Genomic DNA, 17,280 nt, shown 5'->3' with positions numbered 1-17,280 from the left:
TGTGTATATATTTATTTTTTTTTTTTTGAAAATGCATTACTTTTGGATTTTCCATTATTTTTATGCTGTCAAAATTCATTTTTTGATTTATCAAGAAAATTTGAAAAGTTGTTATGGTAATCTTCTTGGGCATTTAGAAATCAAACTATTTCTTCTCCTGCCATTTTTTTCATATCGTCCGTTAATTGCCTTAAAAGGTTCATTTTCGTGTGTTTTTTTGGAATTTTTTAAATGCTATAACTCTCATAATTTTTAATTTTATGAAAAAAGTCATTAGATAAATTGTTTGACTTTTTAAATACTATGACTAACCGTACAGAGAATTCTTAATTCTGAAATAAGGGTATCAAAAATATTCAAAAGTCTCTCACTTTTTGAATTTTTATCCATAATGGCTAGCTAACGAACTTAACCTTTAGTTTAGGACACTTAGAGAGTGTACTAGAGGCCGATCGAATAGAATTATTTTTTAAAAAGTTATCGTGCTGACAGACAGGCATAAATACATACAGACAGACCGACAGACAGACACATTCGTAAAAACCTATTTTTCGGATTTAGGGGGTCTCAAAATATAGACATTTGACAAAAAATGGGGGAGGGGGCGGGTTCTTAAATTTTTCACATATCTAATACCTTCTCTGATGAGAATGTAAAAAACCCATTTACAAACATTTTTTTGCTCTACCTTCGGTGAAAAAATGTTACCTGTTTATTTTGGCTTAGCTTGTGTCATGTGTCTAAAAATTGAATTTTTGTATTTTCAATGTTTTTTTACAAATAAAACAAAAAATTCGTGTCCTATAAAAAAGTGATTAATAAAAAATTTGTAGATATTTTTTGGGCGGACAATGTTTGTCTTATCATTTTTTTCCTATTCAGTATAGTTTGACCGCAAAATGAAATTTTTTATTTTGAATTAGTTTTTGTGCGGTCAAAATTTGAATTTTTTGAATTTTTGAATTTGACTTTTCGAATCATGAAAAAATGTGTACACAAAAAATTTCAAAATTGGCTCACAGATAGACATAAAGGTAGACACATTCGTAAAAACCTGTTTTTCGGATACAGGGGGTCTCAAAACATAGACTTTTTGACAAAAACTAGGGAGGTCAAATTTTATACAAATCCAATACCTTCTCTGATGAGAATGTAAAAATAATTTATTTCTCACGAATAATTTTTTGATACTTCTGTTTTTAGTTTAAATCATAAGAAAATAGCATCAAGAATGTGAAAAGTTAAATTTTTTGAAACCCCACACACGAGACGAAAAAGAAATTAAAAAACAAAAGTTGTGATAAGAATGTGGCCACGCAGCGGGCACATTTTTAAAAAATGTTAATTACGTTTTTCATGATTAAAGCCAAAACTACGCATCCTATCAAAAAGTGGTTAATAACAAATTTGTAGATCTTTTTCAAATGCACAATTTTTGTGAATTTATCTTTTACCTGATTTTGCACCGTTTGGTCGAAAAATGTAATTTTGAGATTTTTCATTATTTTGTATGCTGCCAAAAAAGGAATTTTCGATTTTTCAAGGAAATTCCAAAATTTGTTACGATAATCTCGTAGGGCATTCAAAAAGCAGCATTTTTCTTCTTTTGCCTTTTTTCATCTCGTGCGTTATTTGGCATAAAATGTGCATTTTCGTGTGTTTTTTGTAATTTTGTAAATGCTGTCACTCTGGTAATTTTTGATTTTTTGAAAAAAGTCATAAAGATAAATTGTTTGACTTTTTGAATACTATGAATAATCGTACAGAGAATTTTGTTATTTCGAAAAAAGTGGTCTCAAAAATATTAAAAATGTGCCCAGTTTTTGTATTTTCATCCAAAATGGCTGGCTAACGAACTTGACTTTTAGTTTAGGACACTAAACGAGTGTACCAAAGGGCAATCCGATAGATTTTTTCAAAAGTTATGTGTTCACAGCCAGACATACAGATATGCATACAGATATGCATACAGACATACAGACAGACAGGCACATTAGTAAAAACCTGTTTTTCGGATTCAGGGTGTCTCAAAATACGTGTAAAAAACGTTACTTACTTTTTGAGCGGCTCCCAATCCCATTTCAAAGATTTAAGTAATGTTAGCATCTTTTGGGTATTATAGTCAATCTTTTTAGATTTGCTGTAACGCTTAAACCAGTTTTCACTTGTTTAAAAATTGTTTTTAAAATTAAATTAGGCTGAATTTATACATTTTCTGGCAATAACATCGATCTTGTAATATCGCTGTTGCAACAGGGAAATAAAAAGAAAGCAATATACGATAGGCTTTGGCGTCACATAAGTCATAATAAGAACTACATGAAATGGTTCTGTCGGACCTATCTACATGATATCCTTAAGGAGGTCGAGTTTGCACGCAATCTATAGAAATATATATTTATATTTGAAATCAGGTCTGCAATCTGTTAAAAGATGATGAATATCTTCATCTTCTTGTCCACTTCAATGAAACTAAATAGATTTATTTATTGCATTATTATTTATTATTTATTTATTACACAGTCCACTTTCAGTTTAATGTATTCTTCTCATTATATATGAATAATATTCCAATACAAATCTTTACATTATTGTTTAACATTTGATAAAACCCTTTAAGATAAAATGTCACTCATAATAGAAGTAATTGCTTTCCGTTCTTACAACTAAAATATTTTAAACTCTTTTTCGAACGAATGTTTGAACAACTTTTCAGCGCAAACATTTTAGAACTTCGAAATAAAAGAAATTCGATCTCAGGAACTTGGATTTTAATTTCGAAAGCTCTGATTTGTAGAAGAAAATGTTTCTTAAACTCATTTAGACGCTCTGAATAAATGCACTCCTGGCCCCAAAATTTGGTGAACCGAGAATGGTATTTAAAATTAAGACTTGTAAATTATTCGTGATTCGGGAACGGTGAACATTCTTATTATACTCTCGACGGAACAAGTGTACCTATGTTCAAACAGAAAAATACTGAAAAATCAAATAAAAAAGCTAAAATTCAAAATTCAAAAAGTTGTTTGGACAGTCTTGTAAGGCCTTGAAAAAGTAACGCTTTTTCTCTTGACTTTTTCCCATATCACGCTTCTTTGGCTTCGAATGTTCATTTTCGTTTGGTTTTTTTTAAACGCTAATACTTTGGTAAATTTTACTAAACTGGTCCTTTCTTTATACCAAACTGTGTTCCCGATTCATACATTTTTGTGTTTTTGAATCATCTATGTCTCAATGATTATACAATGTTAAATTTTTTTATTAGTAATAAATTATAAGAAAATATATGCGTTTGCATACGAGTTTTGGAGAAGTATAAACATTGAAAAAAGGTTCTGCTATGAATCATACTTATTTTTATTTTAATGAGGCCTTTTTAATTTTCATAATTTTAACATATACTGTGAAATCAATTGTAGATTTTAAGCCTTTGTCAAAATTATTCTTAATTAAATAGCGCTTATTTCAAACTTCAGACATTTTGATATCAGCTGTCTAACAACTTTTTTTCGACGATTTAAAAATGCGGTTCATTAACAATAGTAGTATTAAAAATAAATTATGCTATAAGTTCTTATTTTGAAGATTTTGACAATAGAATTGGTTCGTTTTCAACGATATTTGTGTAGCCAAATTCAGGATAATTGTCGCTGCGATGTACTACTGGTAAACTTACTTGTGCTCATTTCACGTATCAAATCAATTTGTTTCGTTATAGAGGGAGGTTTTTCTCTAACATGAAAATGTCATCGAAGATTCGTCATCATGTCAATCGAAGTGTCTTGAAGATGCGAATAAGTACATCGAATACAGTACTTTTATTGCCCCAATAATGAAAACGCTCTTCTTTTGTAAACAAGTTTAACAATATATTTTTTTAAATTATAAATAGGTATTGTTACAGCATAAGAAGTCATAAAAGATTGCTTAATAGGTCAGTCTTTGCGTCTCTAAAATGCTAACTAATACATCATATCGTTGTATTCCAAATAGTAAAAAAGTTTTCCTCATATAAATAAGATAGGCAATATATTTTACAAAATTATAAATTCGTATTACTGAATTATAAGAGATCATGAAAGGTTTTTCAGTATAGGTCAATAGATATGGTATTGTTGTATTTCGAATAACAAACAAGTTTTTTTCATACATAGACATGTTAAACAATTTTTGTCAAGCTTCTGAACGAAAAAAAAACAATTTCTAATTGGTCATTCTAGATAAAAAATCGTATCAGAACTGGAAATCGATTCGAGCTGCAATTCATCCAAATTTCATTGTAAAACTCTTTCCAGAAAATATAACTTATTTTTCGCGAAAAATATAACTTAAAAATATCCTTTATTTTCCTTTAAACGATTAATTTTCTCTTTGTCGTTTCACAAAATGTGCATACAAAGCCGGTATCGGTAAAAAAAAATTCGGTAATGGTTAAATAAAATTCCCGGTACCGAAAATTTTATTTACCAGTTTTTCAAAAGCATATTTTAAGGATAAGAGCCTAAACTGCAGACAAAAATATGTAAAAATTAATTTGACTCTCGTGCGTTAAATGCTGCTGTTTGATCCTCAATATCGGACATCTTGCTAGTCGAATTAAAAAAGGTTAAGGGTGAAACTGAAATTATTTTTTGAATTATCACAGAAGAAGAATCAAAGATATGCGGGGATAGGGTTTTAACCAACATTATTTATGTGACCACTTACAGGGGGGGGTGCCTTCCCGCCAGCACGATATTTTGGAAAGTGGAGGTGGTTTGGCGAGCATTATTTCTATTGGAAAGGCCAACATTTGTTATGTGACCAGTCATGGGGGTGCCTTTCCTCCCTCACGAAGTATTGGAGAGGGGTAGGGGTTTGACCAGCATTATTACTATTAGAAAGAGGTAGGGTTTTCACCAGTGAATTTTTTAAATTCCGTGAATTTCTTGAATTCCGAAAATTTCATGAATTCTTTCAATTCCATGAATTCTTTTAAGTCCACTCATTCTCTCCATTCCGTGAATTCCTTGAATTCCATGAATTTAATTAATTTAATGAATTCCTAAAATTCCGTGATTTTCTTTCATTCTGTTTATTAATTGAATTTATCTAATTTTATGAATACATGAACTCTTCCATTCCATGAGTTCTTTAAATTCCATAAATCCCGTGAATTCTATGAATTCCATGAAATCCGTGTATTCCATGAACTGAGTGTATTTAATTAAATCCGTGCATTCTTTAGGAATTCCTTGAAATCCATTAATTGCGTGAGTGTCGTGAATTCATTGAGTTCTGTTAATTCCGTGAATTAGATAAATAACGTGAATTCTACGAATTTCGTGAATTAATTTAATTCCTGGAATTCCGTGAAGTAATTGAATTTGGTTCATTCCTTAAATTCCGTCAATTCCATTACTTCCATGAATTTCGTGATTTCCGTGAAGTAATTGAATTTTTTTAATTCAATTAATGCCATTATTCTCTTAAATTCCATAAATTCCTTGAATGCCATGAACATCGTGAATTCATTAAATTCCGTCAATTCTAGGAATTTCATGAATTCCGTGACTTCTTGATTTCCGTTAATTCATTGAATTTGTTTAATTTTTTAATTTATGAATTATTAGTATTCTATGACTTCTTCTTCATTCCTAATGTGTCCCCTGTTCCTTACAATCTTCCTCCTTATATATATTTTTTTGTTTGCAATTTTATCCTTACTATATTTGCAATTATTTACAACTATTTACATGAAGTATTATATCTAGTTCCTTATCTCTATTTCCTGTGATATCGCAATTTAGGACTTATTAGCAAACGAGTGAGCGAGCAAACGAAATCGAGAGTGCAAACGAGAGAGACAGAGAGCATGACAACGTATCTTAGTTTACTTATACTATTGTGTAAGCATTACTTACAATCTTTGCGCTTCTAATCTAAGCGCTTCTATTTCCTTTTTCTTTCACTTTTTTATACCTCCATTTGCCTTTCTTAATCTTAACCACATTTTCTTGCCAGCTTCCTTTATCTTCCATTCCTCTCCTACAGCCTTTCCATACATGCTCCCATGTTTCCTCATCCCATTCACATATTCTACACTTTCTGTTCTCTTCTTTTTCCTAATACATCCCCTTCCTTACCTCGTTTCACAATCTAAATCTTGCTATTCTGGTCCACCTTCTCTCTCCCCGACCCTCCTCTAAATACTTTGGTACTTCCCCCTTTTTTATCATCGTATACCATTTATTGTATTTTGATTCCTCAATCATCCTTCATCTTTCCATTAACTGGCCTTCCCTCTGCTTTTCTCCAATTCTTCATAGGTTACTCCAGTCCCGTCTTCTATTTCTCCAGCATTAAAGAACTCCCTCCTTCCTTCTTCCAATCTCGTTAATTCGATCGCCATCCCTGTCCTATCTTCTACCTCCATCAAACACTTTCTCGCCAACTTCCTTCCCTTTTTCTCCCTCCGCTTTGTCTCAAATTTTCATGCCTTCTTTCCCGCTCTAATACTTAAGTTATCCCTTTGCGCTTCTTCTCTCACCATATATCCTGGTTTTCTCCAGTCTGTCCCCAGTATCCACCTCATATACCTTTCTTGTAAACTCTCAATACCCTTCCTTTCTTTCCATCCCCATAGGTCTGCTCCATAACTTAATACTGGCCGTACCATCGTATCAAATAACCACATTCTCCTTCTCCAATTTTTGTAACCTTCTTTTTTGTACTCCCCGTATCTGTTTAATTACCCCTGCTGCTTTTTTTATCCTTTCTCTTATATGAGATCTATAATCTCCATTCGCTACAAGATATATCCCAAATATTTAAACTCTTTTACTTCTTCTAATTTTATTCCCTTCCATATCCCCGTCCATTCTTTCTTCCTGTCCCCTCCTTTTCTAAACCTCTTTATTTTTTTCTTTTCTACATTTAAATTCAGTTTTTTCCCATCTAAGTATTTCTCTAATCCTGTAATTAAGCCCGCCATCCCTTCTTCATCATCTGCCATTAACCCTATATCGTCTGCGTATGCCAGTGTATATATCTCTTCCTTCACTATCCTAACTCCTCTCCAACCTTTTCTCCTCATTTCTTCTTCCAAGTCTGATATTAATATATCAATCAAAAGTGGGCTCAGATGACATCCTTGCCTCACTCCTCTCACCAACCAGAACCTTCTTCTACTTGCTCTCCATAATTTAACCTGCTTTTTTCTTTCTAAAAATTTTCCGATACTCTCTTTATTAATCCCTCTTTCATCTCTCTTTTTCCCTTAACTTTTTCTATTTCGCCTCGGTCTAATGAGTCTAACGCCGCCTTTAAGTCCACGAGCATTGCTATCATTGCTCCTTTTTCCCTTTTAATCCTCTTGTTTACTAGATAGTTCAGAACATATATGTTGTACATTAACCCCATTTCTTTTCTAAACCCTGTCTGATTCGGTGGATCGATCTTTTTTTCTTCAACTTCTACGTTCCATCTCTCCGACAAAATAGTTACATATACTTTATACAGTGTTGACATCAGCGTCAACACCTCTATAATCTTTAACTTGTTCTCCTTTGCCTTTCTTCACTATTGATATAACTACTTCTTCTTTCCATAACTCTGCTCTCCATACTCGATTGAACAATATCCATGCCCATTCCTCTAGTTCCTTTCCTCCATATTTCCATACTTCATTTGGAATCTCATCTATACCAGGTGCCTTTCCATCCGTCCTTATTCCTAAAATCTTGACTATTTCTTCCCTTGTTATATCCTCTTCCTTATCTCTTTCTCTACCATATTTTCCTTCCTTTCTAACTTTTCTCTCTACTCCTCCTAGCAAATCCAAAAACTATTTCTTCCATTCTACCGTTTCAATATCTTGATTTGTTCTTTTTCTTCTTTTTCTTTCTCTATTCACTACCTTACATACCTCTTCTTCTGTCCTAGCCTTCTTCGCGTCTTCTTTAAACCTTTTATTCTCTTTCTTTTGATTACACAACTCAGCATATTCTTTCTTTTTTTCCCTATATTCTTCCCCATTACTTTTTTCTTTTCTCCACTTTTTTAATTTCTTTCTAATATACTTTTTTGTCTCTTTATAGTCCTTATCCATCTACTTCTATTCCCCCTTTTCTTACTTCATTTTTGTTTGTGCACTCGAATGCTCTCTCTATTTCTCCTATAATTTTTTCCATCTCCTCGTCCACATTTCCCTCTCCTATTTTAATATTTCTGACCTTTTCTCTGAACTGTTCTTTTTCTTCCCTTGACCAATCCCTTTTTCCTACACTTTTTACCTTTGCCCCCTTTTATTCACATTGTTATTACTTTTTTGCCCCTCTAATGTCACTATTAAGTGAAAGTGATCCGAATCAATATAATCACCTACCTCTAGTTTCTTGAACTGCTCTCTTACCTCATCATCCACTATCACATAATTAATTACCATTCCCCTTTCACCTCCTGAGCGTGTATATTCTCCTTCCTCATCTCCCTCTATATTTCCGTTCAAGATAAAGCATCCCCATTCCTCCAAGCTCTTTAACAACTTGTTTCCCTCCACATTTAGTACCTTATCTTCGGATTTTCTTCCTTTCTCTTCTCCTCATTTACATCCTCCTTTGTCTCATGTTCTTGCATTAAAATCCCCACCTATTATAAGCCTAATCTCTTCTTTATTTTCTTCAATCATTTTTTTCATCTCCACTGCTTTCTCCTGCATATCATTATTCACATAAACCCCCACTACCTTCCACTCCTCTCCTCCTATCTTTACCTCTTCTACAATTAATCCTTCTTTTTTTTCTTTACTCTCTTATCTTTTCCTGTTATACATTCCTTCCTTACTCCCATCACCATTTCTCCCAATACTCTGCACTTTCTATTCTTCCTCTTTACATTTTGCACTTGCCATTTGTAACCTCTTGGCAAACTTCCCCTGTTATGAATTCCATGAATTCCGTGAATTTCATGAATTCTTTGAATTCCATTAATTCTCTAAATTCTGTGAATTCTGTGAATTCGTTGTATTCTGTGAATTTCATGAATTCCTGGAATCCCGTGGTTTTCGTTGATTCTGTTAATTCATTGAATTTATCTTATTTTTTAATCCATGCATTCTTCCATTCAATGAATTCTTTGAATTCCGTGAATTTGGTAAATTCCATGAATTCCGAGAATTTCGTGTATTTCATGAATTCGGTCAATTTAATTAAATCCGTGAATTCGGTGAGTTTTAGGAATTCCTTTAAATGATTGTGTGAATTCTGTGAATTAAATGAATTTCATGAATTGTGTGAAGTATTTCAATTTGGTTAATTCCATTAATGCCATTAATTCCTTAAATTTCGTAAATTCCATGATTGCTATGAATTTCGTGAATTCTATGAATTCCGTGAACTCCATGAATTCAGTGACTTGCACGAATTAATTCAATTTCTTGGAATTTCGTAAATTGTATGAATTTTTTTAATTACACAAATTCCTTATATTTCGTGAATTTTATGAACCGGTTTTATTACCGGCACCGGCCATTTTTTACCGGTACACACAGTGTATCGCTTCGTTTAAAAAAATGAAAAAACTTCAGCTAACCAGAAAGTTAATGCATCTAGTTAGGGCTCTAGTGCTTACTACTGCATACGATGAATAAAGAGGCACTTAAACCTCGACTGAAACACTTGAGTTTGAAAGGGAAATCTATTTACTCGTGGCGAACCCGTCTGATAATTAACGGATGACCTCAGAAGACTTAGAAGACTACTTATAGCTTTTCTTGCTTTGCTAAAGATATTTTGAAAAACTCATCCGGCTTGTTTTAGAATCTGCATTAATGATCTAATTTTTATAAAAGTGAGTATTCTGAATATTTAGGCGTCGCTGATTCAAAATTGATCATAGAATTTCCAAGTTTAAAATGGTTGATCTAATATGGAGCGACGTTCAAAATTTAAATTTATATTTTGTTAAAAATTTCCCATTTCAAAATGTATCAGATATTCACTTCTTTAGCCACTTAACGTATTTTAGAGTGAAAAAATATCAATAGAATGCCTCGTGCACATTATAACGATAGGCAATCTATGTTATTTGTACGTGTGCAATATGCATTGTGCATGCAGCTTGATATTCCTCTGAGCGAACGTATATAGGGAATCGTTTGATTCAAATCGTCTTCGATTCGATTTTCAGAATAATTTTCATTAAGTATTAAAATATATTGTGGACCATGAGACTTAATTCCGCTTTTGATAAATAATTTACTTCCTTTATCGATCCCTTTGTAAATAAAGAATTTGTAGGATGTTTCTAATTTCTATATTTTCTCAAAACCTATTAAGAAAGTGGCCCGAAAACAAGAAATATGCGGAATTATTACTTTTCTTTGAGTAAATATTTATAAAATTCGCTGTGATAAATATATCATTATGTGTCGCTTATTAATTTAACACAACCCTAACAGATTATTAAAAATGCTCAACAAAATATCATGGGGTAGTTTTTTAATTAGAGTTGCAGGTTCAGTGGGTTCTACGATTTTCTGTGTTGATACACACAACCTTACACATACAAATATATATATATATATATATATATATATATTCATTTATTATGGAATTATCATTTTGAATACAATTTCTTCAGAATTAATTCATAAGAAAACTTATGAGGGGTTATATATTTCTCGTGGACATTTTTATATAATTTTGATTAAATTTCTGCGTATTAAATATGGAACTATTAATTTACACAAAAATACATTTTTTTAAATAAGTTTTTATATAGTTACACATACTTCAAAATTCAATTAAATTCATCAAGTATGCTTTAAATGATAATTTTGTATTATTTTAGTTGAACGTTTAAAACATTAAATTACTTGATTTCCACCGCTTATAAATCTAATCACGATCCGTAATTTGTATGATACCAATTTTTAAAATTAGTTGAATTTTAAACACTTCATGTTGAAAATCGTTCCATTCTTAACGATTGAAAGTTAAAATCGCTCAATTTTGAACATTTTAATTAACGAGTTTACGTTTTGAATATAAAAATGGCTCATTTTTTAATATTTTTCTGAACCGATTGAATTTAAAAAAAAGGATCTATTGAAAGTGTTTGGGATCAAACATTATTTATTATTTTGCAATTTAATGTTGAAAAACTTCTGAAATTTTAAATTAAAATTGTTTAAAATTCTACGAATTATATTAAAAAATAATTCAGCTTTGAATGCTTGAGCTTTGATTTTCTTTCTATTTTGATTGTTTCAATGTTAAAATAATTGTTGAAAATTTAAGGTTTTTTCTTTCTCGAAAATTTCAAAATTCTATCTCAATTTTAATAATTAATAAATTGCAATATGTTCTAAATACTTCAAATGTAAGATTATTAAATTATAGACGCTTTGTTAAAAATTAATGAAATACTTTTAAAGTTTTCAATTTAAAATATTTCCGTTTTGAAAAATTTATAGAGTTTGATTTAAGACTGGATAATGACAGTCTACCTTCCTACAATTAATTTATACTAAATTGCTTTTTTCAAGCTCAAAGTCTTTTGTTTTAATTAAAATTGTTCTCGTGCTTAATTTAGAAAAGATGATAATTATACGGGTTTTCTCTCGTTCTAATATACCTAATACGCCTTTATTGGTTTCCATTTAATTTACTTTTCTCTCCCATTACACGAACATGTTTGAAACTAGTTCATGACAAGTACTCTGAAGCACAGTTGAGTAAAATGACTCAAGCTTTTACATCATGGGTATAATCAGGAAACGAATAATTCATGTACAGAATCCAAGCTAAAGTCTACCTTAGAATGACTGAAGGATTACTCCACTTTAAATTGACTGATAAAAAGTAAACTGACTCTGTTTAGAACGACAATTCTAAAATAGATCAAATATTCGTTTACATATTTCCATCAGGATATAAGTGACCTTTAATTTAACAATGTGATTTATTTTTCCATGCACACTCTACTTTTGATAAAATTTTCCTTTAATGCCGGATTTCGATTAAGATAGTCGAGAAGATCGATGCTTTTGGCAGCAAAAGTTTTGACATGAAATTCACGTTTGGTAAACACGAAGTTCATGTGTGTCTCGTACAGCAAGTTTGCAATCTTGTGTCTACTAGTGTACCTTATGAGATGGATAGATTATAATTCATAGAAAGCATATTCGTTTAAAATTAAAACGCCTTTTTACCATTAACATTTTAATATTTTATTGTTTCACAAAATATATTTATATTTCAATTTAAAAAACTTTTTTAATTTTTTGCTAAGTATAAGCAAATTAAAAAGTACAAATGAAATAAGGAGCTACTATCCTGGAATGTTTTTGAAGATGAAAATAAGTATAAACGTCCTTACGTTATAATTCATATACGTTTAAATGTATAATTTCAACACTTGTAGCAAGAGAAATGCTTTGAAAACTTAGTAGCCAAGGGATTAAAAGATCGAAATTATAATGAAGTACTACTCTTCATATCACCTAAAGGAACAAAAAATCATGTTTTCCAAAACAAATGATATATGTGCTTTTGTAAACACTTTTCTATTTATGAAGATTTTCGATTTGCAAGATTTGAAATTATAAAGTGCCAAATTAAAACTTTAAAAACGATACGTTTTGAAAGTAAAGAATTTGAGATTTCCATCAAATTTAATATTCAAAAGTATAATTAGTGCAAATTAAAAAATTATAAAAATTGGAAAACTTCCAATGTAAATATTAAAAGTTAAACAATTTCGGTATAAAACTTTCAAACACTATAATGTATAATTACAATTCTCAACTGTTATGTATAAATAATTGTAAATCGGCAGGATTCTCAATTTCGAAAATTGAAATATTTCTAATTATACAGTTTTTATCATTTAAAATTCCTCTCATTTGCTTCATTTTAGCTCTGTTTGACTTATATTTCCAATTTCAATTTGGGACTGTTTCTATTTACGTATCTCGAACTTCGTTGATAATGATCAGAAATAAATAAATAAACCATATAAATTTCTCTAATAATAATAATGAAAAACGTAAAAACTTTCAACAAACATATTTCTTTCTACATTTCTAAATTAAATATAAATATTTGATCTTTTCTAAACGTATTTGCTACAAAAAACTTAAATGAATTAAATAACTTATAAAATAATTGTCAATTACATTAAAAAATTAAATTTTTAACTCAATGTTGTAAATAAATTATTCCTAGTCTAATTCTTCATTTGCGTAATTAGAAATTTACTTAAGTCAGACAAATGTAAAGATGAAGATGAAATTCGTGTATTTTTTACATTGTTTATAAAATATTTCAAAAAATATAGGCATGGATTTTCGATAGCTTGAAATTAAACGGAAGAATGTTTGAAGATTTAGAGTTAATAATATATTATATCACAAGTAGGGTTAGGCATGTCTTTACCGTGGGGAGGTTAATGTTTGCAGGGGGCTAGCAAAACCATGGCCTGCGGTCATGGTTTTTCTCGTTATCCTGTGCACATTAAACTCCCCGCGTAAAGACGTGTGACCGTACGAGTGTTGTAAGATATTTTATTTGAAACCACCATTTGTTATGAGCCTATTGAGCCTTCTGAAAAGTGAGTTTTCGATAGCCCTTGACCAAAAATGGTGCGAGAAAGTCCTATGAAATTAATGTTTTTTGATAATGATGATGATCACTGATCAAACATTAGTCTGTTTTATTTTCTCTATCTGCCAAATTCTTCGAATGCCAGCTCATATTTATCCTTAGATTTTGGGGTAATTGATCTTGCTTTACTTCTTTTGTCTCTTCATTAATCTTGAGAGGTGTCATACTCATTTTGGTTGTTTTTCCAATGATTTTAATTTTGCGAAGATTTACATTGATGGCCCTTTGAGACGTAATTGCTGACAATTGAAGGTTTCACGGATATATACATAGTTACTCAGATAAAGTAAATTACCCAACACTGCTCAAGATAACCCTTTATCCATCGACATATAGAGATGGACCGGTAATGCTGTGGTAATCGTAACTAAGTTACGTTACATGTAATAGGCTCATAACATGGTGGTTTCGAACAAAATTTTGTTACCTATAATAATTTTGTTAGTAGAAAAAAAGTTTCCTTTTTTGTAGAAAAATCTATTATTTTGCAAAGCTATTTCTATTTCAGAAAGCAAATGATAATTACTTGGGAAAAGATTAATGGAACTTTTAATTTATTCTTTCATACAAGTTGCACTACTTTCAATTGTCATTTAAAAATTTGTGTGCATCTCCTCTTAAATTTTTATGTTAAAAAAATTATGTATAATTATTTCCAAACAAAAATCAGCATATGATAGTAGATTTTATAAATTGAGATTAATTATTAAAATAAAACTGAAATAATTATGCATATATTTTCTTCGTGTATCACATGGAATAAAACTACCATTATATGTAAATTAAAATACATTTGGGTTTTTCGGTCAGAGAAAACAACATATGAAATTGAAAGCCAAATTCATTAAAATATTCAAAAAGATCACCTAAAGTGGTATTATGTATTACAATTAGCACATTTATAACTCAGGGTTTAACTTAATTTTTTAACTTAAAAAAATTAAATTATACTAAGACTTCTCTTAAATTATACAATCTAAAGCCCAATATATAATTAATAAATTGTGTATCATAATATATAAAATAGAAAAAAATAAAAATATACATATATTACAAAATATTATCAACCAAAAACAAACTTAAAAAACCCAGACGTGTTTTATTCAGGCCAATATAAATTAAAATGTCTTCTTTCACAGAACGTATACAATTTTTCTTTATTAAAAATTAGTTTATCTTACTGAAAAATGTTTGCAGATAAAAATATTAAAACCTATAAGAACAACGTCCTTGAAGATAGGCCTCATTTGCCACTTTGTGGATATTATTAATTTAATAAGCGATAAGGATCGAAAACGGCTAGTGCCATAATTATGTCAATCCACTCAGAGGTAGTAATTTTGACTTGGTAAATAATGAAGGCAAATGATTTAAAAATTCTTTTTAAAAACAACGAATATCTACCTAGAGAAGAACATAATCGATTTGAAAAAAGTGCGTGTCCTTACCGCCATTCTTAACATCCTCCTTCGCCTCTTCTGCTGCCGGCTGAACGCTTTCCTTGCTGGTGTTGCATCCCATTTTGACGATCTGTCTAAAAGCTCGCGCACTTTTTCGTCTATCGACTTTCACAGCACAGTATCAAAAAATCAGGTTTATTAATAAAAACCCTAGTTTCTTATCAACATCAGTTATCAAATAAATGCTTAATAAGTGGAATTCGCCGCAACCTTCTTGCAGTTGCGTGGGGGGGTAAGGCGACAACTCGTCTGGCGACGTATAAAAAATATATCTGCAGTTGGTTTTATTTTTCGAAAAAGCTAGTCTCGGTGGAGGAGAATAATGATTCTTGGATCCGAGCCACACAGAGATCACAGATTTGCTTGTGTACCGGTTTATCACTTTTTCAGTTCTTTGACAAATGGTTAATGAATTCTTAAATGTTTCTTTTTTAATGTAAAGTATGTGCTTTATTATTTCGTTAATAAGTTACTGAATTTATCAATCACCAAATAAATTCTTTCATAGGTTACCTTATTAATTCTTTCACTATTTATTTTATTGACGCATTTACTTTGTCTCCTGCTAAAGATCCGTAAAAATGTTTCAGAAACGCGGACAGGTTGTGCGTTTTGGTACGAATTGGGCGATTTTTGAACGCGATATTATTTTGTGCTTTTGATTGTAGACGTCATGTATACATGCACACAATTAGAGAGGGTGACTTTATGAAGATTGTGGCCATTAGGGTGTTACCGGAGGGAGTTAAATAGAACGTAGATTTAGAAAAGTTTTACCGGCAAAAGTCTAGGCTAAAACTATACAACGTTCAACCTGGAGGTCCCGTCGCCGTCGCGGGCCATACTGGAGACTATTCTGCCGACGACCCTGCCCTTGCGTCGCGACTGCTCGCGTCGATATATGACTATACGCACGTAGGGTGAATTGGAGGAAGGGATCTGGCATGGAGGGATGTTAGGAGTCATACTAGTCGGTACACCATGTTAAATGAATGGAGAAAAGGAGAAAATGAGATGGCAGGATGAAATTATACGTGGCTTCACAAATAAATTAAATCTAGATAATCTAATATAGACAGGTAGTATACTTCTAGTTTCTGAATTGTTCGTCGTCAAAAAGTTGTTATTTAGATTAAAAAAAAAGACGGCATAGGGATGAAATTGGTGTTTTAATTTGTTTCTGCTTATTTTCTCACAAACTCATTTTATACCTCGCAACCTTCTATTATCCTATCTCTTCTACGCACTTTTTTCTCTCTCCCCTCCCCCACTCCTAGATCTATCTCAACTCATTTCCCTCATATTTTCTTCTCTTCTCTGGCTCTCATTCCTCCAACCTCAACCCCCTTATGCCAACATCTTTATTAATACCCATCACTCCTTCTTCCCTACCAGTCATTTACTCCTTAAACATCCTTCTACCTCTTCACATTTCATTCTCTTCCCAAATCCATTTTCCTACCCCTCTGCAAGATTTCCTAAAATTTCTTCCCTTACCCTTCCAATACCTTGTCTATCCCTTTCAGCCCTTCTTGTCTCTTCCCCTCTTCCCGTCTCCCTTTCTCACACTTTTCTGCTTATCATTTATCATTTATCAGTCGTACATGTCCCTCTTCCTTTTTTGAAGTCTATGTCGATGAGAGGATGGTGCGTTTTTCTTCCAAAGTTTCCTTCCCTTTACCTTCAACTTCTATTTCTTACCCTTTTATTCATTCCACTCCTTCCACTTCTTTTCCCATTACTCTTCTTTTCCTTCTCTCGTATTTTCTTCTTTTTTCCAATTTCCAGTCAGTTATATTTGATCCCTATATCTATACACCTATGTATATCAATCTGCTACCCCCCTTTCACACATCTCACATAATTTCCTTATCTTAGTCCTTCACAGTCTTCCCTCCACGCTCTCTCACACCACTATTTTCTACTGCACATTTTTTAACAGGAAAAACCCACTTTAGACTAGAATAGTAGTATATTATGCAGCAAGTCACAAGTCCTCTCCCTTTTGGTAATTCTTTTATTTTTTATAGCAAATGCATGATTTCAGATATGTTTTTTAACACAAGCATGATTTCTGCTCAAATGGAGTGATATTGGAAACTTTATTTTTATTTTAATATAAATTTAGGAAATGTTAGATAATTACGGAAAATTATCTAAATTTTTTAATTTTT

General features: G+C 31.3%; 1 protein-coding gene across 1 annotated transcript in view; it reads right to left on the bottom strand.

Moving 5' to 3' along the window:
* The window catches only part of LOC117168761 (neuromodulin), a 273,474-nt gene extending 257,525 nt beyond the window's left edge, over positions 1 to 15,949 (bottom strand). The window contains exon 1 of the mRNA XM_033354514.1: positions 15,095 to 15,949. Coding sequence (XP_033210405.1) covers positions 15,095 to 15,167 — 73 coding nt within the window. The 5' untranslated portion in view covers positions 15,168 to 15,949. The remainder of the gene's footprint in view (positions 1 to 15,094) is intronic.
* Positions 15,950 to 17,280: the final 1,331 nt, after the last annotated feature.

This window comes from Belonocnema kinseyi, chromosome 3, assembly GCF_010883055.1.
Source record: "Belonocnema kinseyi isolate 2016_QV_RU_SX_M_011 chromosome 3, B_treatae_v1, whole genome shotgun sequence".
In the NCBI taxonomy this organism is placed as follows: Eukaryota; Metazoa; Arthropoda; class Insecta; order Hymenoptera; family Cynipidae; genus Belonocnema; species Belonocnema kinseyi.
Note: the sequence above shows the minus strand (reverse complement) of the source record. Positions and strands in the feature narration are given on the sequence as shown.